Genomic DNA, 27,266 nt, shown 5'->3' with positions numbered 1-27,266 from the left:
CATCCATTGAAAGACACATAAATTATTTCCATATCTTTGCTGTTATGAAAGTGCTGCAATGAACATGGGAGTGCAGATACCTCTTCCAGATACTGATTTCATCCTTAGGATATATACCCAGAAATAGGATTGCTGGATTGTATTGTGGTTCCATTTTAAAGCCTCCATACCATTTTCCATAATAGCTATAACAGTTTATATTCCCACCGTCTCTGTTTGAGATTTTGTTTTTTTCAACACCCTTGACAACATTTGTTACCTCTTATTGATGATAGATAGCCATCCTGATAGGTGTGAGGTGTATCTCATTGTATTTTTGATTTGCATTTCCCTGATGGCTAGTGATGTTGAGCATGTTTTCATGTATCTGTTGACCATATGTTATCTTAGGGATAATTCAGCTCCATTTAAAAATCCGATTTGGCAGGGCTCCTGGGTGGCTCCGTTGATAAAGCATCTGACTCCGGCACGGGTCATGATCTCACGGTTTGTCGGTTCGAGTCCCACATCGGGCTCTGTGCTGACAGCTCAGAGCCTGGAGCCTGCTTCGGATTCTGTGTCTCCCTCTGTCCCCACCCCTCCCCCACTCATGCTCTGTTTGTCTCTCTCTCTCTGTCTCTCAAAAATAAATAAATATTAAAAAATTAAAAGAAAAATCAGATTTGGCAGCCTGATTGGTTAAGCGTCGACTTCGACTCAGGTCATGATCTCACAGGTTCGTGAGTTAAAGCCCCATCTGGGGTTCTGTACTGACAACACAGAGACTGCTTCAGATCCTCTGTCTCCCTCGCTCTCTGCCCTTCCCCCACGCGTACGCTCTTTCTTTCACAAAATTAAAACATTTTAAAAATCGGATTTGTTTGTTTGGAGGAGGTTTTTGTTGTTCTTACTGAGTGCTATGGTTCCTTATTTATTTTAGATACTGACTGCTCATTCAATATGTTTTGCACATATTTTCTCTCATTCCATAGGTTGCCTTTTCATATCGTCGTTTCCTTTTCTAACTTTTTGGTTTGATATAGCCTCTTTGCTTTTGGTTTTGGTGTCCCCTCCTGGAAATAATAATAATAATAATAATAATAATAATAATAATAATAATTGCCAAGGGCAATGCCAAGGAACATTTTCTGTGTCTTTTTTCCTAGAATTTTGTGGTTTCAGGTCTCACGTTTCAGTCTATAATACTTGATTTATTTTATTATTGTCATGTTTTCACCATCAAAATTTATGATCTTGGGCTTTCCTTCTTGGTTTGGTATAAAGGCAAAAGAGAGACATTGGCTGTTTGGCAACGTTAAAGTGAATTTCAGGAATGTCACTGACATCATGACCTTTGTGATCAAATCCAGCAGTCAGAACCTCATCATTTTCCTTAACAAGATCCAAACAACCGTCATTGGGTACAAAGGCTGTGATTTTTTTATTTTTATTTTTATTTCTTGCCATTCTTGATCAGCTGGACCCTGACACACTTCCTGATGGGAGAATTTGGCTGTTTGGTTTCAACCCCAACTTTTTCCAGCACAGTTCCTTTTGCATGAGAAACACCACCTAAAGGGTTGGCGTTCAGGGCTGTGACCATTAAATGGGCTTTCTTGTACTGTTTATCATGCCACTTCTGATCTTGTTGGTGGCCATGGAGCATCCTGGAAGTATGAAGATCTTGAACTCGCCCATCCTGCCTGCGCCACAGGCCTGAGCAAAAGAGCTCTAGAATACATTAAAATACATTAAAAATACATTTAACATTTATTTATCTTTGAGAGAGAGAGACAGAATTCTGGCGGGGGGGAGGGGAGAGCAGAGGGAGAGGGAGACACAGAATCCGAAGCAGGCTCCAGGCTCCAAGCTGTCGGCACAGAACTCGATGTGGGGCTCAAACCCATGAACCATGAGATCATGACCTGAGCCAAAGTTGGATGCTTAACTAATTGAGCCACCTAGGAGCCCCGCTCTAGAATACATTTTAGGTTAATTTGTGTGTATGGTGTAAGAGAAAGGTCCAATTTTATGCTTTTGCATGTAATATCCACCTTTCCCAACACCATTAAATAAAAAGACTATCCTTTCCCCATTGTTTGTTCTTGGCACACTTGTCAAAGATTATGTATGTGTGGGTTTATTTCTTGGCTCTGTATTCTGTTCCAGTGGTCTATTTCTTTGTGCCAGTACCATACTGTTTTGAATACTATAGCTTTAAATAGAGTTTCAAGTCAGGAAGTATGATCCCTCCACCTTTGTGATACCACATCCTTTGTCAAGATTGCTTTCTCTATTCAAAGCCTTTTGTGGTTCCATACACATTTTTAGATTTTCTTTTTCTGTGAAAAATGCCATTGAATTTTTATAGGGATTGCATAGAATCTGTAGGATGCATTGGGTAACGTGGACACTTTAATGTAAATGGTTCAATTCAAGAATATGAGATATCTTTCCATTTGCTTGCCTCTTGCATTGTCACCATTTTCAGTGTGCTGGTCAGGTCTTACACCTTTGTTAAATGTATTCCTAAGTACTTTATTGACTTTAACACTATTGTAAATGGTGGGTTTGTTTTCTTAATTTCTCTTTCAGATATTTCACAGTGTGTAGAAATGCAACGGAGTTTTGAATGATGATTTTGTAACCTGCACCTTTACTGAATCCTTTTTATTCTACAGTTATTTAGTGGAGTCTTTAGGTTTTTCTGTAGATAAGATTGTGTCTTCTGCAAACAATTTTACTTCTTTCCCAACTTGGATTCCTTTTCTTTTTCTTGCCTAATTGCTCTGGATAGGACTTTAGTTTTGTGTTGAATAGAAGTGGTGAGAGTGGGCACCTTTGTCTTATTCTTGATCTTAGAGGAAAATCTTTCAACCTTTTACCATCGAGTTTGATGTTAGCTGTGGGCTTGTCATATATGACCTTTAGTATGTTCAGATTACCTTCCTTCTATACCCAATCTGTTGAAAGTTTTTGTCGTGAAAGGATGTTGAATTTTGTCCAATGCCTTTTCTACATCTGTTGACATGATCATGATTTTTATTCTTCATTTTTATTAATCTGGTGTATCACATTTATTGATTTCCATATGTTGAACCATCCTTGACTTCCAGGGATAACCTGTTGGTTGTGCTCTATGATCATGGTGTGTTAAAGAATGTGCTGTTGGTTTGCTAGTATTTTCTTGATTTTTGCATATATGTTCATCAGGGATGTTGACCTATAGCTTGTTTTGTTTTTTTTGTTTTTCACCTTGTAGTACCTTCATCTGGCTTCAGTTATCAGGGTAAGTCTTGTCTCATAAATTGAGTTTAGACATGTTCTCACTTCTTCAGTTTTTTGGAAGAGTTTAAGGATTGGCATTAATTATTCTTTAAGTGTTTGGAGGAATTTGCCATTGAGGCCATCTTTTCTTTCTTGGGAGGTTTTTGGTTACTGATTCAATTTCCTTATTATTGTTCTGTTTTGACTTTATTTCTTCCTGGTCCATTGTTGATGTAGGTTATATGTTTTTATTATTAGTTCATTTCTTCTAGGTTGTCCAGTTTGTTGGTGTGTGTTTGTTCATAGTTGTCTCTTACAGTCCTTTGTATCTTTGTGGTTTAGGTTATAATATTTCCCCTTTCATTTCTGATTTTATTTATCTGAGTCTTCTCTCTTTTCTTAGTCTAGCTAAAAGGTTGTCAATTTTGTTTATCTTTTCAAAAACACCAGTTCTTAGTTTAGTTGATCTTTTGTTTTTCTAGTCTCTATTTCATTGATGTCTGCTCTAATCTTTGTTATTTCCTTTCTTCTGCTAACTTTGGGTACAGTTTATTCTTTTTCTAGTTCCTTGAGGTGCGAAGTCAGGTTGTTGGAGATCTTTTATTTATTTATTTATTTAATGTAGATATTTGTTGCTGTAAACTTCCCTCTTAAATCTGCTTTTGCTGCATTCTGTATGTTTTACTATGTTTCCATTTGTGTTTGTCTCGAGATATTTTTTATTGTCCTTTTTACTTCTCCTTTGACCTATTGGTTTTTCACAACTGTTTTTAACTTCCACATGTTTATGAATTTTCCAGTTTTCTTCTTGATTTCTAGAGTCATACCATTGTGGTTGGAAAAGATACTTAATATAGTTTTAGTCTTCTTAAATTTGTTAAGACTTGTTTTGTGACCTAACATTTATATCCTGGAGAATATTCTGTGTGTGCCTGAGAATAATATGTGTTCTGCCACCGTTATATGGAATGTTCTGTATTAATCTGTTAGATCCATTTGGTTTGAAGTGTAGTTCAAATCCGGTATCAACTTACTGATATTCTCTCTGTATGTTCTGTCCAGTATTGAAAGTAGGGCATTGAAATTCCTCTAATATTATTGCATTGTTCTCTATTTCTGCATTTGGATCTGTTACTATTTGCTTACTATATTTAGGTGCTCTGATGTTGAGTTTGTATATATTTATAATTGTTATATCCTATCAGGCTGCCAAGGCCTGTCTTAGGTAGTCTTTGTAGGTAGTCTTATTTCTGCTTCCTATGGTATTCTTCCATTTGTTTTTGATGCTTTCATGTTGCTTACTTTTCTCAAATATTTGATATTTGGGTGTGTTCATTTTTGTATTTGATGAAATTTGTCTAAAAATGGTCCAGTGCATTTCTTCTCATTTATCTTTTGTCTTTCATTGATTAAATTTCTCATTCCTTAAGGTCGTTCTTGTTTTACAGTGAGTGCTCTTACACTTTATTTTCTTATGGTTTTAGTGCTATTATAATTTATTGCTTATTCCTGTAATTTTTAGGGTTGTAGGACTGAAGGCGACCATGTCAAGTTATTCTGATGCTGTCTTCTGTCAGTAGTTATTAATCTTTTGAGAGTCATTGACTTGGACCGTGTGGTGAATTCCATGTACCCTCACCTTATTTTGTTTAAATCCATAGCCATGTACTGCCTGCATCCTAAGCAATGACCAAATGTTATTTTGAGCATTACTCGTTTTGTAGGCATGGGTTGGGGGTTGGGGGGGGGGGGATGGGCCTTTGTTTTTAGTTATATTAGTAGTATTATAAGCCTATTCCTTGGAGAATAATGTTACTCAGTTTCTATGAAAGAAATTTTTATGTAGCTATAGAGTTAAATATAAAGATATTTGTTTTTATAATATTAAAAAGATAGAGCTACTTGTTTCTAGTAAGCAAACTTTTATAACATTTCCTTTTTTCCTGTTTTTTCTAGGTTTAACTATAGATCAACACATCATCTTGCATCTCATGGGTTCTATGAATTTTTAAACTGGTTTGATGAAAGAGCATGGTATCCACTAGGAAGAATAGTGGGTGGTACTGTAAGTATCTCTGCAGTTATTTATGTTAATCACAAAGTTTTATAGTTATTTCAGTAAATCATTAGTTACTAAGGTGATGGAGATCCTTGAAACCTTTGTATAGTTAACTAATACAGTTTTCTGTAGCTGATTATCCAGTATTTTTTTATTTACTAAATCTCTTCTTGACACTCCCTCCCCACCCCTTCCCTGCACATGTTTGTGTTATCTCATACTAGCCACTATTTCTAACAAGGGGACACTGGGAGGGGAGATTTCTTGTCATAGTACATCTTAAGTTCAGGTTATTTGCGGTTTTATTTTATTCTGTAACAACTTTGTTGAAATCATATTTTTTGGAAGGAAATCGAAATTTAGAAGAATCAGTTTCAATTTTTAGGTCCTAAAGCTGCCCTAAGTTACTTCAGGTAATTGAGTATTGATCATAGCTCATGGGAAGCTGTTACATTCAGAATGTGACATAAGGGAAAATATGTATGGGATCTGGAATGTAGGAAGAATGTTAAAAAGAAAATGATAGGTAGACATCTATGGGGAACATATATTTAGCCTTACTTTTTGTTAGAAGTTTATCACTTTTGTTAGATTTCTTAACCCAAAGAAACTTTGACGTTGTTGATTATCTGCATTATATATTTGTCTTTTGTTATGTTAATTTCAATTTTTTTCCTTCCCCACATTTTCTTGAGATTATTTTGATGTTTTTCTGACTTCTTGATACTTTACTCAATAACCTTTCTTTGTTTTCATCTCATCTCATTTCATTTCATTTATTATTTTAGAGAGAGAGCGCACACAAATGGGGGAGAGGTGCAGAGGGAAAGAGAAAGAATCTTCTGCAGGCTCCACTCTGAGTGCAGAGCTGTACGCAGGTCTTGATCCCACAACTCTGGGATCATGACCCAAGCTGAAACCAACAGTCCAATGCTCAACTGACCACCTAGGCACTCCTGATGTATTTATTTTAAAACTATAAATTTCCCAATAATCACTGTTTTAGCTACATTTATAATGTATAAGGTTTGATACATAGTATTTTTATTTTCATTCAAGTTGAAATTTAATTTCCATTATAATTCCCACTGGTACACGGATTATTTAGAATTTGAGTTTTAAACATAAGAGGATTTCCTAGTTATCTTTTTTTACTTTATGCTTCTATTATGGTTAGAGAACAAACAGAAATTTCAGTCCTTTGAAATTTTTGAGACTTGATTTGTGGCCTGGCATATAGCCACATTTTATAAATGTTCCCTCTGTGTCAGAAGAATACGTTCTCCATGATAGTGAGATGTTTTTCTAATCTGGGGCATCTTCTTATCCTTTTTTTTTTTTTAATTTTTTTTTCAACGTGTTTTATTTATTTTTGGGACAGAGAGAGACAGAGCATGAACGGGGGAGGGGCAGAGAGAGAGGGAGACACAGAATCGGAAACAGGCTCCAGGCTCCGAGCCGTCAGCCCAGAGCCCGACCCGGGGCTCGAACTCACGGACCGCAAGATCGTGACCTGGCTGAAGTCGGACGCTTAACCGACTGCGCCACCCAGGCGCCCCTCTTCTTATCCTTGATGTAAACAGAGATACAGAAACAAGGAGAGGAGTCATGATGGTCTCCAGGGCAGATAAGGAAGATATATCCTGTTATATACCTTAGTGCAGTATTTGATGAGTACAGTTTGTTTCCTGGCATGTGTATAACTTTTTATTTTGAATTCGTCGTCACTGGAGGGCTTGTTTTCTTCTCCAAGTGTCCTGGTATTTGGGACCATTTTTGTAATACTTTTTTCTCATTTGCTTTCACCCTAGCTAATAGGGGTTTTACTGGTTTTAGGACAGTTTTTAGAGGTTATTTCTCAGCTTGAGGCTTCTTACATCTGAACTTGTTGTAAATGTGGAACTCACATTTACACATGTATTGAATGAGTTTCTCATTTTGTTTCTATTCAAAGCTTTGGAAGTAAGGCAAAAAAATTCCTTACTGCTTCCCTTGATGGGTGGGTATAATTTGTCCAGTCTAGTTCCATAAACAGACCCTGGGTTCGTGCTGGGAATCAGGTATTTTCTCTGATCCCTGTCTGGAGCCGCCCTGCTAGCCTCCAGTCTCAAAGATGTGTGTCCAGCCTGGAGTGTTTTTCTTTTCTCATTGGGGCTCCCTTGGCATCAGAACCTACTTTAAATTCCTTCTGTGTTTTTGGCATCTAGACGCTTCCCTTTCTTGTGAGCTTAAATATGTTTTTGTTGTTGTTGGGTGGGTGTTTTTGTTTGGTTGGTTTTTAAGGTCCTTTGCTCCTCTACTTGTATGTATTTTGGCTATATTTTGTGTATCAGCTTAGTCTGCCATATTATCTTGGATGTATTGACTACCTTAAGAGGTACTTTCAGATTCATTTTCATTTTGTTTTTTAATATGGCTGTCAAAATTGTGCGTTGGGACCTGGTATTCTATGTGAAAAAGCACAAAATTTTAGTTTTTAAGAATTGTGATGATTGCCACACTTTACCCCCTTCTTTAATCACATTCTCCTTCCGTGCACTGAATAGGTATTGTGCATCTCTTTTATGCTAATTGTTGTTCTGGGTGCTGGGGAAACTTTTCCTGCTCTTCCAGAGTTTATATTCTTTTAAGGGTGTTGAGTTTAATTGATAATAAATAAAGTAACGAGAAGTATGTTAAATGGTGGTAAGTGCTAAGGAGAAGAAGCAAGGGAAGGAGTTAAAGACCATAGAGGGTTTGCACTTTTAATCAGTATAGCTAGGAAAAGAAACGTAACTTTTTTTTTTGTAGTTTCTGTGATAAAAGAAAGGAAAGAATCTTTCAGGTGTTAGATAAGGATGGAAATGTAAATACACATTTAATCACCTATGAATAGCTCAAAAATAACATCCTACTTATTTTTCTCTGAATTCTCCTAATGTTATCATGTTCCCCTTTTAGGGTAAGGTTTAATTGGCCTCTTGTAGTTTCTTGTTATTCTCTTCCAGCCTTAAATACTAAGTGGTGTAAAAATGTTCAACCTTTCAGGATCCCAAAATAATTATCTTTGAATTCACCAATTGACTAGTTGTATTTTTTGTTTTGTTTTGTTTCCCTATTTAGAGTTGTTTACATTCCAAATCTTGGCTTTGGAAGGCGGGAAGACACTTAAATAATATGGCACATAACTTTTCTTCTCTTTTTTTCTCACTCCCCTTACATACACAAAAGTGTGGGCCACGTTGGAGCCTGTTAAAACCCTAAACTTAAGAGTAAGTTAGGGGGCACCTGGGTGGCTCAGTCGATTGAGCGTCTGACTTGGGCTCAGGTCATGATCTCACAGTTTGTGGCTTCGAGCCCCGCATCAGGCTCTGTGCTGACCCCTTGCTCAGAGCCTGGAGCCTGCTTCAGATTCTGTGTCTCCTTTTCTCTCTACCCCTCCCCCGTTCACACTTTGTCTCACTCTGTTTCTCAAAAGTAAATGTAAAAAAAAAAATTTTTTTTAAAAGAGTAAGTTAGACGAAGACTCTGTTTTCTAGTGAAAAAATAGTAGAATCTATAAGAAAGTTGCCGACAGTTTTCTATTTCTAAACATTTTCAGTTTTAATCAGTCTATCTGATCGTTTATTTAAATATGTATTGCTCCATTTATAAGCTTTTCCTTTGTATCCAATACAAAAGAGCATTTAGTTTTGTAGTGTAGAAGTTCAGTGAAGAAGGCAAACTGTTTTGAGATCTTATTCTCAAACTTACTATAAACAATATGTAATAATAAAGAAAAGAACTTATGTTAGTCTTTTTAATTCCCTTATTTTATATGCAGTTAAATTTTCCATTTTTGTCTTCCTAGGTTTACCCAGGGTTGATGATAACAGCTGGCCTCATCCATTGGATTTTAAATACATTGAACATAACAGTTCATATAAGAGACGTATGTGTGTTCCTTGCACCGACTTTTAGCGGCCTTACATCTATATCTACTTTCCTGCTTACCAGAGAACTTTGGAACCAAGGAGCAGGACTTTTAGCTGCTTGTTTTATTGCTATTGTGCCAGGTTACATTTCTCGCTCAGTAGCTGGCTCCTTTGATAATGAAGGCATTGCTATTTTTGCACTTCAGTTCACATACTACTTATGGGTAAGTAACACTTAATGTTTTGCTACCATTTAATACTCATGAACTCTGTGGAAATGCTGTAGGTTGTATACATTTGTCCTTTATCAATTATAGTTCCATATAGGGATCTATTTCTATTCATAATCAACTTAATAATGCCATAACATTTTAAAATGTCAGGTACTGCTCATGTGTGCATTCTCCCTTCCTCTTCCCCTCCCACCCCTGTGTGCATATAAGATTTTTTACAAGAATCTTGTTATGCCTGTTTTAACAGATGATGATAATATCCTTTATATGTCATAGCTCCAAAAAAGAGGATGACAGAAAGCATCTATTGATTTTGTTTCTTTTTGGGTGGAGAGAGGGGTCAAAAATACTTAAGATAAGTTGAAATATGATTTAGTGACTTGGGATTTTGAATTCTGTTGCAAAACTAGCATTACTTTGCTTTTACCAAGTTATTTCTTACCAATTTATATACCCTATATTTCCCTTTCTTGTCTTATTGCATTAGCTAGTACTTCCAATACGATGTTCAAAAGGAGTGGTGAGAGGGGACATTGTTAACTTCTTCCTGATCTTAGTGGGAAAGCTTTGAACTTCTCAACATTAAGTGTGATGTTAGCTATAGATTTTTGGTAGATATCATCAAGTTGAGGAGGTTCCACTCTATTATTAATTTGCTGAGAGATTTTATCATGAATGGATAGATTTTTTCAAATGTTTTTTCTGTATTGATAAAAGTTACATGATCTTTTTTCCTTGAGTTTTTTGATGTGATAAACTAATTTTTTTAAGTTCATTTATTTTAAGAGAGCAAAAGAGAGAACGAGTGAAGTGGAGAGGGGCAGAGAGATGGGGACAGAGGATCTGAAGCATGAGCTAATAGCAGAGAGCCCGATGTGGGGCTTAAACTCATGAACCCGTGAGATTATGACCTGAGCTGAAATCAGACACCTAAAGATTGAGCCACCCAGGCACCCTTTAATTAATTTTCAAATGTTGAACCAGCTTTTCATACCAGGGATAAATCTCACTTGATGATAGTATATAATTCTTACAGTACATTGCTGGATTTGATTTGCTAATACTTTGTTGAGGATTTTTACATCTGTGTTCATAATACATATGGCTCTGTAGTGTTCTTTTAATGTCTTTGCCTGGTTTTGATATTAGGATCATACTAGTCTCATGGAATGAGGAGGTATTCCCCTTACTTCTATTTTCTGAAAGATTGTAGAGAATTGGTGTAATTTCTTCCTTAAATTTTGGTAGAATTCATCAGTGTACCCACCTTGGCCTTTTGCTTTCTGTTTTAGAAGGTTATTAATTATGGGTTCAATTTCTTTAAAGGATACAGATTTCTTTAGACTGTCTCCTTCTTGTGTGAGTTTTGGCAGATTTTTGTCTTTCAGGGAATTGGTCCGTTTAATTTAGGTTCTCAAATTTGTGGGCATAAGGTTATTCATAGTATTCCTTTATTTTTTTTTTTTTTAATAAATGCCCATGGGAACTGTAGTGACATCACTTCATTCATTTCTAAAAGTAGTAATTTATGTGTTCTTTTTTTTCTTAGTGTGGCTAGAGACTTACTGTTTTGGGGGTGTTTTTTAATGTTTTATTTGTTTTTTGAGAGAGAGAGCGTACACGCACAAGTGGGGCAGGAGCAGGGGCAGAGAGATAGGGGAACAGACAATCTGAAGCAGGCTTCTTCTGGCTAGAAGTCCTGTAATTCTTATCTTTGTTCTACTTTGGGTAAGGTGTCTTTACTGTTTCTTGTTCAGCATTTTTTCTTTACTTTTAATTTTCTGTAGTTTGATAAGATGTGCCTGGTACAGGGTAGTTGGATTCTTTTTGGCATTTATTCATTAGTGCTTGATCTGTGGTTTGGTGTCTGACATCGATTTGGAGAAATTTTCTGTCATTGTTTCAAATATTTATTCCTTTCTCTCTTTTTTCTGGTATTTCCACACATGTATATCACACATTTTGTTGTTGTTCCACAGCCCTTGGATTTTCTGTTCTGTTTTGTTCCAGTCTTTGTTCTCTTTTCTTTTCAGTTTTGGAGGTTGCTGTTGATACCCTCTAGTTCAGAGATTCTTTCCTCAGCTGTGTTCAGTCCATTAATAAGCCCATCAAGGGCATTCTTCATTTTTGTTACAGTATTTTTTATCTCTAACATTGCTTTTTGGTTCTTTCCTAAGATTTGTCTCTCTACTTACATCACCCATCTATTCCTGCATGCTGTCTACTTTATGCATTAGAGCCCCTAGCATATTAATCAATTAATGTAATTAATGTAATTGTTTTACATTTCTGATCTCATAATTCCAATATGTTTGTCGTATGTGGTTCTGATGCTTGCTCTGTCTCTTCAACTTGTGTTTTTTGCCTTTTGGTATACTTTGCAATATTTTTCTCATAGCCAGACATGATCTGCTAGGTAAAAGGAATTATGGTAAATAAGCCTTTAGTAAAGTGGATGTGAGGTGTGTGGAGAGAGAAAACATTTTGTAGTTCTAGGATTAGCTGTCTTTTAGTAAGCTGGACTGTAAACTTGACCAGTGTCCCCCCCCCCCCCCTGCCCCCCACCTGCCTTCCGTAAGTAGATAGGGCTGGTTGGCTACTCCAGTTTGTCCTCTGTCATTTCCTCGCTTACAGATCCAAGAGTTGTTGATTTTTTAGTCTGTTCAGCTTTTTACTTTTTGTTAGAATGGAATGATTCTGTACTTCTGAAACTAGAAACCAGAAGTATGTTGCCAAGTTCTATAAACTTAATGTTCTTTTTAACGTGTAAAAGGATGTTACTTAGTACTGGCTTCAGCTTAAAGCTTGCATGTATTTAGTTGTTTGTTTGTCTGTTAATTTACCTGTAGCCTATGCTCATGCCCTTTCATGTTGAAAACTGCCAAAATTATTACATGTGAATATATTTTTTATACGTTGAGTATGTTTTTAGGTAGCTAGGTGAGTGGAAGCATTATTTTTCTCTTGAATAAATTTCATCTTTTAAAATTACTGAGCTCTTGCATATTTTCACTTTGGCAAGGAATTCCAGAGAAGAACAGATCAGTCAGATGGTTACTTGACACTGAGTTTCAGAAGAAAACACCTGTGAAGATGAAGATGCTGACAAGCAGTAGGATGCTGCTAATGCTGCTGTATATTCACCCGAAAATGTTTAAAAACAAACTTTTTTAGTTTATTTTGTGCAGCTGAGAAAAAAATGTTTTGGAACATCTGTTTAAGGCCTTTCAAATGACATGCAATTTTTTAAATTATAGAAGTATGTACGAACGTTGATAGATCTTGACAGTATACTGCCGAGTGGAAAAATAAGTTGAGGTAGGATATGTACAGTATAATATCCTTATTTAAATTTTAAGCAGTACAAATTATGCCATATGTTGTTTATACCCGTTTATAATGAAAGTATAAAAATATAGCATATATCCATCATATGCACCAACTTCATGCAGTAGGGGTGATTTTGAGGAAGGACTTTGAAGGAGTTTGCTATGTGAGTAAAAAAATGTTAATAAAATCAACAAGCAAATAGGTATTCTCATTTAGAAGTCTGGATGGGGTGGGGGCGCCTGGGTGACTCAGTCGGTTGCACTTTGGATTCTTGAACTAGGCCTTGGTTATGATACCGCGGTTCCTGGGTTCCGGCCCTGTGTCGGGCTCTGCACTAATAGCGCGGAGCCTGCTTGGGATTCTTTCTCCCTCTCTTTCTGCCCCCACCTTCCAAAGTGAATAAACAAACATTTTTTTTAAATGTATGCGCTTTTATGTTTGGCTCCCATTCACTTAGCATAATCATTCATGTTACTGACATGTATCAATACTTCATTTCTTTTAATGGATAAATAATTCATTATATGGATATACTGCAATTTTTTTTTTAACTATCATCAGTTGATGGGACATTGAGTTTTTCTCACATATTGATTGTAATGAATAATGCTGCTAACTTTTGTGTACCAAGTTTTTTGGGGGATGTATGTTTTCATTTCTCTTTAGTATATGTCTAAGAGTAAAATTGTTGGTTCACATGGTAACTCTGGTTAGCTTTTTGAGAAACCTCGAGACTGTTTCCCACAGTGGTTGCAGCATTTTACATTCCTCCCAACAACGTAGGAAACTTTTAATGTCTCTAAATCTTTGCCAATACTTAATGTTTTCTGTGTGTGGGTGTGGGTGTGTGTGTGTGTGTGTGTGTGTGCGTTTTAAGATATCACCTATTGGCATGAAGTGGTATCTCATATGGTTTCTTTTTATTATAGTAAAATACACATAACATGAAATTTAACCATTTAGAGGTGCCTAGATGGCTCAGTCGGTTAAGTGTCTGACTCTTGATTTCAGCTCAGGTCATGATCTCACGGTTCGTGCGTGGCATTGAGTCCCACGTCAGGTTCTGTACTAACAGCACAGAGCCTGCTTGGGATTCTTTCTCTCCCTCTCTCTCTGCCCCTGCCCTGCTCATGCTCCCCCTCTCAAAATAAACATTAAAAAAACTTAACCATTGGGGTCCCTGGGTGGCTTGGTCGGTTAAGCGTCCGACTTCGGCTCAGGTCACAATCTCGCGGTCGGTGGGTTCGAGCCCCGCGTCAGGCTCTGTGCTGACCGCTCAGAGCCTGGAGCCTGTTTCAGATTCTGTGTCTCCCTCTCTCTGTGACCCTCCCCTGTTCATGCTCTGTCTCTCTCTGTCTCAAAAATAAATAAACGTTAAAAAAAAAAAAAATTAAAAAAAAAAAATTTAACCATTTACAAGTGTAGAATTCAGTAATGTTAAATACATTCACCATCACTGCTGTCCATCTCCATAGCTTTTCACCTTGCAAAACCTGAAACTACATCCATTAAACAATAATTCCCCATTCTTCGCTCCCCCCATCCCCTGACAACCACCATTCTACTCAGTCTCTGTGATTTTTGATTACCTTGAGTATCTCATACAAGTGGAATGATACAATTTTGTCTTTTTGTCACTGGCTTATTTCACTTAGCATAATATAATGTCCTCAAGGTCCATACATGTTGTAGCACAAAACAGAATTTCCTTCTTTTTTAAGGCTGGATAACATTCCATTATGTTTATATACCACATGTTGTTTATCCATTCATCTGTTGATGGATACTTAGGTTGATTTTGTATTTTACCTATTGTGAATAATGTTGCTGTGAACATAGGTGTATGGGTATTTGTGAGATCCTGCTCTCAATTCTTTGGGGTATTTGCCCAGAAATGAAATTGCCAGGTCATGTGACAGTTCTGTTTTCAGTTTGTTGAAGAATTAACCATTCTTTTTCTGTAGCCACTGTAGTACCAGTTTACATTCCCATCAACAGTACACAGGATTCCAATTTTGCCACATCCTTGCCAAAACCTGTGGTATCTCATTGTAGTTTTTATTTGCATTTCCCTGGTATCTAATGATGTTGAGCATCTTTGCTTGTGGTTAAAAGGCCATTGGTAGTGGCACATGGGTGGCGTAGTCATTTAAGTATCTGACTTCAGCTCAGGTCATGATCTCATGGTTCCTGAGTTTGAGCCCCACATTGGGCTCTGAGCTCTGTCCTGGCGATGCAGAGCCTGCTTGGGTTTCTTGCTCTCTCTTCACTCTCTGCCCCCTCCCCCATTCGTTCTTTCTCCCTCTCTCTCAAAATAATAAGTAAACTTTACATAAAAAGGCCATAGGTTTTTCAAAAATTGCACCATTTGTATATGTGGAGAAATGTTTATTCATATCCTTTGCCTGTTTTTTGAATCAGGTTTTGTTGTTGTTGATCAGTTTTAGAAGTTCTCTGTATATTCTTGATATCAATCCTTTCTAAAATGCATGACTTTTGAATATTTTCTCCCATTCTGTGGGTTGCCTTTTTTACTCTGTTGACATTGTCTTTTGATGCACAAGTTTTAATTTTCCTTGAAGTTCAATTTGTTTATCTTTTCTTTTGTTGCTGTGCCTTTGGTGTCCTATCTGAGAAATGACTGCCAAATTTAATGTCATGAAGCTTTTGCCATGTGTTTTCTTCTAAGAGTTTTTGGTCTTAGATTTCTCTCTGAGTGAATTTTGTATATGGTGTTAGGTAAGGGTTCAACATCATTATTTTTGCACAGATGTCCACCTTTCTCAGCACCATTTGTTGAAGATTATCCTTTCCCCCATTTAATGATCTTGGGACTCTTGTTGAGTATCATTTGACCATATATGCAGAGATTTATTTCTGGGTTCTTTATTCTGCTCTTCTTGTCTGTCTGTAGGTCTTTATAAAGCCAGCACCAGACTATTTTGATTACTGTAGCTTTTTAGTAAGTTTTAAAATCAGGAAGTGTATTTTGTCTGGCTTTGTTCTTTTTCAAGATACTTTGGTTATTAGAGTTGTTTTGAGATGCTATATGAATTTTAGAATGGGGTTTATACTTTTGCAAAAAAACATCATTGGGATTTTGAATCAGAATACATTAACCTTCATAGATTACTTTGAATACTATCATCTTATTATTGTCTTCCAGTTCATGAAAGAGCATGGTACATTTCCATTTATTTATGCCTTTAATTTTTTATGATGATGTTTTAGAGTTGTATAAGTCTTTTACCTCATTAGTTAATTCATATGTATTATTTTATTCATTTTGATACTATTGAAATTGGATTTTTTTTTCAGTAATTTCCTTTTCAGATTGTTCATTGTCAATATATAGAAATACAGCTGATGTTTATGTATTGGTTTTGTGTATCCCACTATTTAGCTGAATTCATTTATTAGATCTAACAGTGTGTGTGTGTGTGTGTGTGTAATCTGGAATTTTCTGCATAGAAGATCATACAATTTGGAAACAATCATTTTACTTATTTCTAATTTGGATACCTTTTCTTTTTCTTGCCTGATAGCTCTGGTTAGAACTTCAAGTACAAATGACCCTTGAACAACACCAATCCACTTATATGGGGTTTTTTTGGATAAATACAGTTCAGTATATAAATGTGTTTTTCTTTTCTTATGATTTTTTAAATATTTTCCATGGGCACCTGGGTGGCTCAATTGGTTAAGTGACTGACTCTTGATTTTGGGTCAGGTCATGATCTCATCGTTGTAGGATCAAGGCTCTGCTCTGAGCATGGAACCTGCTTGGGATTCTCTCTCTTCCTCTCTCTATGCCCGCTTACACTCTCTCTCTCCTAAAATAAATAAACATTAAAGTAAAATATTTTGCTTACTTTATTGTAAGAGTACATTATAAAATAGATGCAACATACAAAATATGTGTCGATTAACTGATTATGTTAGGGGTAAGGCTTCCAGTCAACAGTAGGCTATTAGTAAAGTTTGGAGGAGTTAAAAGGTATATGCAGATTTGCGATTGTGTGAATGTCAGTGCCCCTAATCCCTGCGTTTTTCAGTGGTCAACTGTAGTATGTTGCAAAGAAGTTGTGAAAGTGGGGGGGGGGGGGGTTGTGAAAGTGGGCCTTGTCTTGTTCCTGATCTTACAGGAAAAGCTTCAGTCTTTCACTATTTAGTATGTTTGCTGTGGGTTTTTCATATATGACCTTTATTATATATGGTATATTAACATACACTGTTATTAAATATGTAATATATGTTATATATTAGTACATGATACTTTGTATACTCATATTTTAAAATATTTTTTATACATATTTCTCAGTTGGACTGAGATATTCCTCTAGAGGACTCCTTAGGAGAGTCTCATAAGAATAGTATTCATTCCTCAAGTCCTTGCAGGTTTAAACCTGTTTTTTGATAGCTTGAGAGTTGAGCTGGATATAAAATTCTAGGTCATACATTCTTTGCTTGAATTTATTAAAATCGTACCACCTGCATTTTATTTTGCTTCATACTGTCAAGAACCTAATTTCATTGTTTCATAAGAAAAGTGGTCTTTTTTTTTCCTGAAGTAATTTTTTTTTCAATATCATTAAAATAATAAATTTTCTAGATGTGTCCCAGAATTGACCTTTCTGGTAATGGTGCTCTCTTTCAACATGTAGATTGATAACTATTTCTGAGAGGTTGTCTTTGAAATCTTAAATATCAGTTTATTTCACTGTTTTTCTTGGATTTTCTGTCTTCTATATTTCTTTATGACCCTTTTTCTTTCTCTTGGCTGAATACTGCTGGTATTCAATCTCTCTGGGAATTCATACTTGCTAAATTTGGTTTTTAGTATTCTGTTGAGGGTTTTTGCATCAGTGTTCATGGGTGATAATTGGTCAGTAGGTTTTCTTGTGGTGTTTCTGTCTGGCTTTGGTATCAGGGTATAATGTTGGTTTGATGGAATGAATTGGGAACGCTTCATCCTCTTCAGTGTTTTAGAAAATTTTGAGAAGTATCAATATTAGTTCTTTTAAAGTTTTGTAAAATTTACCAATGAAGCCATCAGGTCCTGGGCTTTTCTTTGTTAAGAATTTTATTTTTTTATTAAAAAAAATTTATTTTGGGGGCAGAGAGAGAGGGAGACACAGAATCCGAAGCAGGCTCCAGGCTCTGAGCTGTCAGCACAGAGCCCGGCATGGGGCTCAAACTCACAGACTGCAAGATCATGACCTGAGCTGAAGTTGGACGCTCAACTGACTGAGCCACCCGAGTGCCCCTTTGTTGAGAGATTTTTGATTACTGGTCCAATCTCTTTATTAGTTATAAGTCTATTCAGATTTTCTGTTTCTATGTGATTTAGTATTAGTAGATTTTATATGTATAGGAATTTGTCCTGTTTCATCTCAGTTATCCAGTTTGTTAGAGTACAGTTATTCATAGCACTTTCTTATGATCCTTTTAATTTCTACAGAATTAGTAGTAATGTTTACATTTTCATTTCTTTTTTTTTTTTTTTTTTTTTTTATTTTTGGGACAGAGAGAGACAGAGCATGAACGGGGGAGGGGCAGAGAGAGAGGGAGGCACAGAAGCGGAAACAGGCTCCAGGCTCTGAGCCATCAGCCCAGAGCCTGACGCGGGGCTCGAACTCACGGACCGCGAGATCGTGACCTGGCTGAAGTCGGACGCTTAACCGACTGCGCCACCCAGGCGCCCCTACATTTTCATTTCTGATGTGGTGATTTGACTTTCTTTTTTTTTTTCTTAGTGTACCTAGCTAAAGATTTGTCAATTCTGTTGATGTTTTCAAAGGACTCCTTTTTGGTTTCATTGATTTTATTATTATTTTTATTCTTTATTTTGCTTACTTCTAATTTTTATTATGTTCTTTCTTTAGTAGTTTTGGGTTTAGTTTGTTCTTTGTCTAGTTCCTTAAGTTTTACTGTTAGGTTGTTAATTTGAAATCTGGTTTTTTTGTTTGTTTTGTTTTTTAATGATGTGTTTATAGGTATTTTTTCTCTTAGCACTACTTTGCAACCTCCCATGAGTTTTGGTGTGTTGTGTTTTCAGTTTCTTTCCTCTGTAAGTATTTTTAAATTTCCCTGTTATTTCTTCTTTCATCCATTGGTTGTTAAGGGCATTTTGTTTAATTTCCACAAAATTGTGAATTTTCTCATTTCACTTCTGTTATTGGTTTCTAATTTTACCCAGTTGTGGTCAGAGAATATGTATTCTGCTGTATCTATCTCTGTAGAATTAATCTGTTGCCTAAGATATGGTCTATCCTAGAATATGTCCCATGTGTACTTGAGTGGAATGCGTGTCCTTTTTCTTATTGGGTCTATTTGGCGTATTATGTGAACTCCTCGGTTTCTTCTTTCTGGTTCTACCAGTTATCTAGTGGTGTATTGAAATCCCCAACTATTATAGAACTGTTTCTCACTTAATTTCTGTCAGTTTTTGCTTCATGTATTTTGATGGTCTGTCATGAAGTGTCTAAATGTTGTAATTGTTATACTTACAGCATTGCAAGTTTTGTTAATATATATTGTCCTTTTTGTCTTGAAACCTTTTTTGATGTAAAGTTTGTTGTGTCTGACATTAGTATAGTCACCCATTCTCTGTATAGTAACAGTTCATTACTGTTTGCATGGAATATCTTTTTCCATCCTTTTAAGTTTCAGTATATTTGTGTCTTTAGATCTAAAGTGAGTGTCTGGGAGGCAGAATATAGTTGTACCATGTGTTGTTATCTATTCCACCAGTCTTTGTCTTGACTGGAGAGTGTAATTTAATCTAAAGTAATTATTGATAAGAAGGACCTTATTTCTGTCATTTTGCTACTTATTTTCATATGCCTAGTAGTTTTTCTGTCTCATTTCCTTTATTATTGTCTTTTGTCTTTCGTTTTTTTGTAGTGAAATGTTTAAATGCATTTCTCATTTCCTTTTGTGTATATGTTCTTGCTGTTTTCTTTGTGGTTATCGTGGGGGTTACATTTAGCAATCTAATACTATACTACTCTTATTTCAGTTTATACTAGCTCATCTTTAATAATATATAAAAATCTTCTCACAACTCTGTTCCTACCCCCTTTTGATTGGCAATGTCACAAAATTAGATTTTTATACATTGTGTGTGCAAAAACATAAACTAATAATTCTTTGTATTAGTTTCTTAAAGTATGTAGAAGACTAAATTTGGAGTTATAAATCAAAGTTAAAATAATACTAGCTCTTGGGGTGCCTAAGTGGCTCAGTCAGTTAAGTGTCCAACTCTTGATTTTGGCTTGGGTCATGATCTCATGGTTCATGAGTTTGAGCCCTGTGTCAGTCTCTGAGCCCTGCTTCAGACATTCTCTCTCCCTCTCTGTCTGCCCCTTCCCTGTTTGCTCTTTCTCAAAATAAATAAGCATTAAAAAAAAAATACTTGTATACACTAATAATTTTTGTTTGGCCATTTAAGGTCCTTTGTATTTCCATATGAATTTTATTTCCGAGTTCTCCATTACAACATTCTTTTTTTAAGCGGCTTAATTTTTTTTTTTAATTAATTCAACAGATGCTTTTATAGAACACAGTGTGGAACTGGTGCTTTTATATATGTTGATTATTTAGAGTTAAATGAAGTTGGTGACCTGGTAGGGGAAATTGTGAGTTATCATATTGCTTTTTTTTTTTTTTTTTAATTTTACTTTTTTATTTTTTTAAATTTACATCCAAATTAGTTAGCATATAGTGCAACAGTGATTTCAGGAGATTCCTTAGTGCCTCTTACCCATTTAGCCCATCCCCCCTCCCAAAACCCCTCCAGTAACCCTCAGTTTGTTCTCCACATTTATGAGTCTCTTCTGTTTTGTCCCCCTCTGTTTTTATATTATTTTTGTTTCCCTTCCTTTATGTTCATCTGTTTTGTCTCTTCAAGTCCTCATGTGAGTGAAGTCATATGATTTTTGTCTTTCTCTGACTAATTTCACTTAGCATAATACCTTCCAGTTCCATCCACATAGATGCAAATGGCAAGATTTCATTCTTTTTGATTGCCGAGTAATACTCCATTGTGTGTGTGTGTGTGTGTGTGTGTGTGTGTATGTGTGTATACACACATACACACACACACACCACATCTTCTTTGTGCATTCATCCATCGATGGACATTGGGCTCTTTCCATACTTTGGCTATTGTTGATAGTGCTGCTATAAACATTGGGGTGCGGGTGCCCCTCTGAAACAGCACACCTGTATCCCTTGGGTAAATACCTAGTAGTGCAACTGCTGGGTCGTAGGATAGTTCTACTTTTAATTTTTTGAGGAACCTCCATACTGTTTTCCAGAGTGGCCGCACCAGTTTGCATTCCCACCAGCAGTGCAAAAGAGATCCTCTTTCTCCGCATCCTCGCCAACATCTGTTGTTGCCTGAGTTGTTCATGTTAGCCATTCTGACAGGTGTGAGGTGGTATCTCATTGTGATTTTGAACTGTATTTCCCTGATGATGAGTGATGTTGAGCATTTTGAGTTATCATATTGGTTTTAAGAATGATGGAGTGACAAAATGATGAAAAGCATCCTAAGGACTAAAAGATTATGTAGTGAGTTTTTTTGTTGTATTTTTTAAACTAACATACTTAAAATAAATTGGGTTTAAAGTGGAAACAGCTTCAGTATTTGAAATGAGTTGGTTTGGAGTTCTGGCATAGAAAGCTGTTTTCTGACTTGTGGCAAGGTATTTGACACTTTAATCTCATTCACTTTCCTTATAAATGAAATAAAAATGTTTTGGCTACAGAGTTGCAATAGATAATTACGTTTATTTAATATCTGATCATTACCAATTGAAAATAAAGTACTAACAGCTCTGACTACTCTGAAAAGTTGTTTGTAGCCAAATGACATTATGAAGATAAAAACATTTTATATGTAATCGCTAAAATGTAAATGTAAGTTGTCTACTGATTCCTCATCTGGTGTGTTTACTTTTAAACCAACTGCTGAACCTTTTTTTTACAAGTTACATCTTTAAAATTTTTAAGATACAGTACTCTGTTTTCAAAGCACTGATGACAGACATTTAAGAAAAAAAAATTTTTAATGTTTATTTTTGAGAGAGAGAGAGAGAGAGAGAGAGCGTGAGTGCAAGTGGGGGAAGGACAGAGAGAGAGGGAGACACAGAATCTGAAGCAGACTCCAGGCTCCAAGCTGTCAGCACAGAGACCGATGTGGGGCTCGAACTCACAAACCTCGAGATCATGACCTGAGCAGAAGTCTGACACTTAACCGACTGAGCCACCCAGGCACCCCCACAGACAATTTTTAATATGCTTTTAGATTCGTGTTCTATAGATTCTAACCTTTTTTTTCTCTCTGTCTTGAGAAAGAGAGAGCGCACACACACACACACACACACACACACACACACACGTGAGCAGAGGAGAGGCAGAGAGAGAGAGAGAGAGAGAGAGAGAAGAGCAAATCCCAAACAGGCTCTGCACTGTCAGCGCAAAGCCCTAGCCAGTGCAGGGCTCCAACTCAGGAACCAGACTGTAAGCTCATGACCTTAGCCCTTATCAAGAGTCAGGCCCTTGGGGCGCCTGGGTGGCGCAGTCGGTTGAGCGTCAGACTTCAGCCAGGTCACGATCTCGCGGTCCGTGAGTTCGAGCCCCGCGTCAGGCTCTGGGCTGATGGCTCGGAGCCTGGAGCCTGTTTCCGATTCTGTGTCTCCCTCTCTCTGCCCCTCCCCCGTTCATGCTCTGTCTCTCTGTCCCAAAAAAAAAAAAAAAAAAAAGAGTCAGGCCCTTAACCAACTGAGCCCCTCAGGCACCCTTAACCTTGTTTGTTTAGTTTATTTTTTTAAATCAAGAGCAAGTTGTGAAGAATACCGTCTTTGAAGCCAAACCACCATGGTCTGGATATTTCTTTTCTGAATATTAGCTATTGTCACTGAGAGTTGGGTTTTTTTGTTTGTTTTTTCTTTTTGTTTTTCTATGTTCATTGAAAGTTGTTGAAACTACCCGCATGTCTGTTACATCAGCCCTAAAATAGAAGTAATAATCGTTCTTACATTACATAGTTTAAGTAAGTTAATGCATGTAAATGTATAGAACATTATAGGAACACAGAAATTGATGAGTACATGCTTATTTTTACTTCTGTTGTTACTATTCACCAACAACAAGGCTGATACAGATAAAATAGTACAAGGAACAGTGCATACATATATATCATTGCCTCCTATAGAATTTTTTTTAAAGGTTTTTCCCCTGTGCCTTTGTAATCATTCCTCTCCTTAACCCAAATTCCTTGAAACCACAGGTCTGATTTCTGTCTACATATCTTTGGGAGTTTGGTTTCCATAAGGTGTGTTGTAGAAACAGTACAGTAAAGGGTGGCCCTTTATGTCTTGCTTAGCTTCACTTAGCGTAAGTCATCCGTTGTTGCATGATTTTGTAGTTTGCTGTTTTTTATTGCTGAGTAGTATGTATGGCTGTACGATATGAGTGTACCGTAGCTTATTTTGTTTTCCAATTTTGGGTGATAATAAAGTGGCTATAAATAGTTGCATACAGTGTTGCACATGGGCATATATTTGTATTCCTCTTGAATAAGTGCCTAGGTGTGGGGTTGCTGGTTTATAAGTACAAGTTTAATCGTATAAACAGCTCCCAAAAAGTTTTCCGGAGTGGCTTTGTTACTTTTCATTCCCTCCATCACAATATGAGGCATTGCTTTTACTTTTTTACCAGCACATGGTATGTTCAGGTTTTTAAATTTTAGCCATTCTAGTAAGTATGTTGTGGTGTCTCGTGGTTTTAATTTGCTTTAGTCCAATGACTAATAATTGAGCATCTTTTCATGTGCTTATTTCCCATTCTGATTCTTCTTTGGTGAAATGTCTCTTCAAACCTTTTGCCTATGTTTTGGTTGGGTTGTTTTCTTATTGAGTTGTAAGAGCTCTTTATATATTTTGGAAATACATTCTCTATCAGATATATGTTTTGCAAACATCTGCTCTCAGTCAGTAGCTTGTCTTTTTTATATTTTTAACAATGTCTTTCTGAGAGCATAAATTAAATTTTTTTACCTTGCCTGATTGTACTGGTTAGAACCAGTATAGTAGAAGCAGCGTGTTCAATAGAAGCAGTGAGACTGCACATCCTTTCTTTCCTGATTTTAAGAGGAAAGCATTCAGGCTTTCACCATTAAGTATAATGTTAGTTGTTTTTTACAGATGTCCTTGATCATAGCTTGAGGAAGTTTTTATATATTTTCAGTTTGAGAATTTTTACCATAAATGGGTATTAGATTTTGTCAGTAGCTTTTTTGTGTCTATTGAGGATTTGTATGATTTTGTACTTAATTACATTAATTCAGGGTTTCTCTCCTTCAACACTATTGACATTTGGGGCCAGGCAGTTATTTCTTGTCTTGTGTGTTGTAGAATGTTTAGCAGCATCCCTTCCCTCTACACGCTAGATGCCAGGAGTATTCAGTCCCTATTCCCCAGTTGGGAACCACTGCATTAATTTTTTTTTCCAATGTTAAAACAACTTTGAATTCATGGAAGAAATTGGACTTGTTTATGGCATATAATCTTTTTTTATATTGTTGGTTTTGTGTTGATTTTATTTTGTTAAGAATTTTTTCTCTGTTTCCATGAGGGATATTAATATGTTTTCTTTTCTTGTGATATCTTTGTCTGGCTTTGATATCAAGGTTATTCTGAGCTTCTAAAATAAGTTAGGGGAGTGTTTCCCTGTCTATTCTCTGAAAGAATTTTTATAGGATTGGTATTGTGCCTGCCTTAACTGTTGATACTTTTCACCAGTGAAGCCATCTGAACCTGGGAAGATTGTTTAATTACTAATTCAATTTTTATTGACACAGTTCTGTTCTGATTTTGTTTCTTTAAAAGATCTCTTTTTTTGAAAATTTTCATATCACATAAATGATCTGATTTTCTGGCACAAATACATCATATTCTTTTATAATTCTTGAATTTCTGTACAGTCTGCAGTGGTATTACCTCTCTTATTCTTAGTAATGGTCATTTGTATCTTCTCTCTTTTCTTATCAGTCTAGTTAAATTTTATCCAACTTTTGGTTTCATTTATTTTTCTCTGTATTTGTTTTCTATTTCACTGAATTCTTGACTTTTATTATTCTACTTTGTATTTGGTTTGCTCCTTTCTAGCTAGTTGAGGTTAATGTTTAAGTTATTCTAGCTGTTTCTATTTTTCTGATATGAAATTTAAATTATACTTTAATCATTGCTTTAGCTATACTCTGTATATTTCGATATGTTGTATTCTTATTGTCATGTAGTTAAAATTTTTTTCTAATTCTCAATTTCTCCTTTGACCTTTAGACTCTTTAGAGGCATGTTGTTTAATTTCCTAATATTGGGGAATTTTCCAGGCATTTTTTTCTCTTGATTTATATTTCCATTGTTGAAGAATTCTAACTCAGGAGTTTTAATATTAACATGTGAAAGACTGACTTAAAAAACCACCCATTCATATCTACCATCTGTTGGCCTTCCTCCTCCTCACTGATGGGTAGTACCTCAAGGTAGGAAACTAGGAGTTCTCAACTTCTTTTTCTGCACTACTCTAATTCTAGTTCACCAAAAATGTTGATTTGGCCCTTGAACATAGCCTCCCCTTTATGTCCACATTCCTACCACTGTAAATTTGGATCTCAATACTCAGTCATATATTAGCCTCCTGACTTGCATTTCTGTTACCAATGACATTCGGGATCTATAAGGACCTTTTGCCACTCAGTGTCTGTACTCATCACATGGTCTCTCTCATACTGGGCTTTGGCTGTAGTTCTCGCTTTTGCGTCTTACCTCTCCAGTTGAGGCATGACTGACTTACAGTTTTACAATGTGTCCAACATAGCTTAGCAGACTTTTCTGTATATTATTAATACAGTGGAATATGTTTGATTCATAGTACATTTCCTTTTCTCATTCTCTTTCAACCTATACAATTGGTTTTAGAGTTTGAGGAAATTTCAGGGTATGGACTATATTTAGTAGTTGTAAATATATTTTGGTTTTTTGGTAGTAGATTATACAGGACTGGGCCCCATCAATCCCAGTAGATTAAATAAGGGGAATTTTATATAGAGAATTATTAACTGCTATAGAAGAGTAACTAATATAGAAGGAAACTGTATATGATTTGCTAGGGCTGAGGGAAAGTACCCAAGGAAGGACAAACTTGGAAAGGATTCAGATTTCATTCGAAGAGGGTCTGGTTCAGCCTACCAGCCCCAGAGAAGTTTCATGGTTAGGCCAAGCTAGAGCTGGCTTGGAGCTGCCTGACAAGCAATTGACCACCCTCTGGAGTATAGGAATTCAGGAATGGGGAGCTAGTGACTTGTAGTATGGTGTGCAGTGGCAGGGAGCTTCTACAATGTGTATGAGGCTTTTGGTTACCATATCAAGAGGACTGCAGGAAAGTTATTTCTAGACTAATGTTGCAAAGTCACAGAAGGACTGTGTTCTGGGCCCATGGCTGGGGTCAGCACCACCAGATGTTCTCACAGCCACCCCACCAACTCCAGCCTGCAACCTGAAATCATTGGAGAGCCTCTTGTGCAACGTTCCCTCAGCACCCTCTGCTGAGAAAACTTAACATCATACTCACTTCACAGGAGAAATAGAAGATACTCTGTTGTTAGAACATATATTGAAGGGTGCATTTGGAGCTAAGAGGCAATAAAATGATAACTGACACACAAATGTAAAAGACTGAATGGTCGTTTGCAGGTTTAACCTCAACATTCGTCATCTCTACCTCCAGTTTACTGGATGACCTGTCCTTTTAATTTTCAGTCTCTATGTAGAATCTTTTTTTTTTTTTTTCCTTGTTTATTGATCTACCTAGCATAGTTTTCTGTGCTCCATTCCTTGGGATTCCTTTTTGTTTCTGGCTCATCTCATCCTCTAACAACACTATTTCTTCTAGTCTCCCCACCTAGAAGTAGGCTTTCTGAATATTCTTTTCTTTCCCATTTCCCTGGTAGCTGCTTTCCTTTCTAAAAATCATCTTTGGTCTCTCTAATTTGTCTTTTGGTCTCTATGTGATTTTCTCATTAGCACTTGGTTCCAACTCACTTCTCCAATCTCTCTGGAGATCGGATATTATAGGAATCATTTCTAATCTGCCCTGGGAATTTTTTTATTTTTAAAATTGTCAAAATTTTAATATGCTGCCTTCCTTATTCACATTTTAGCATAGGTCAAGCTGGTTTTGGCAGTGGTTGGGGGGGGTGTTTTGTCACACACATACACTATGATGTTGAATTCAAAGCAGTCTTTCTCTATGTAACAGAAGTTAGTCTGATAATATCTTTAAGTGCTGTAAACCAGGAACGTTTCCTTCTTCTTTCCCTCCTTTCATTGTGTGTGTGTGTGTGTGTGCTTTACAATTCCCCCAAAGATTACATGTCACCTATAGTTTCTTTTAATATATTAGTAGAGGCTCATTTTAAAAGTAAATTCCTTGAAA

At 36.3% G+C, this 27,266-nt stretch overlaps 1 protein-coding gene and 1 pseudogene across 1 annotated transcript in view; one reads left to right on the top strand and one right to left on the bottom strand.

Annotated features, from left to right (window-relative positions):
• STT3B (STT3 oligosaccharyltransferase complex catalytic subunit B) overlaps window positions 1-27,266 on the top strand; it is a 107,518-nt gene that overhangs the window by 41,920 nt on the left and 38,332 nt on the right. Inside the window, exons 2-3 of the mRNA XM_058729643.1 lie at window positions 5,203-5,311; window positions 9,135-9,422. Of these exons, the coding sequence (XP_058585626.1) occupies window positions 5,203-5,311; window positions 9,135-9,422 (397 nt within the window). The remainder of the gene's footprint in view (window positions 1-5,202; window positions 5,312-9,134; window positions 9,423-27,266) is intronic.
• Window positions 1,226-4,582, bottom strand: LOC131513001 (small ribosomal subunit protein uS12-like; annotated as a pseudogene).

Source organism: Neofelis nebulosa, chromosome 5 (genome assembly GCF_028018385.1).
Source record: "Neofelis nebulosa isolate mNeoNeb1 chromosome 5, mNeoNeb1.pri, whole genome shotgun sequence".
NCBI classification, from domain to species: Eukaryota; Metazoa; Chordata; class Mammalia; order Carnivora; family Felidae; genus Neofelis; species Neofelis nebulosa.
This window is presented reverse-complemented; position numbering and strand designations above follow the sequence as displayed.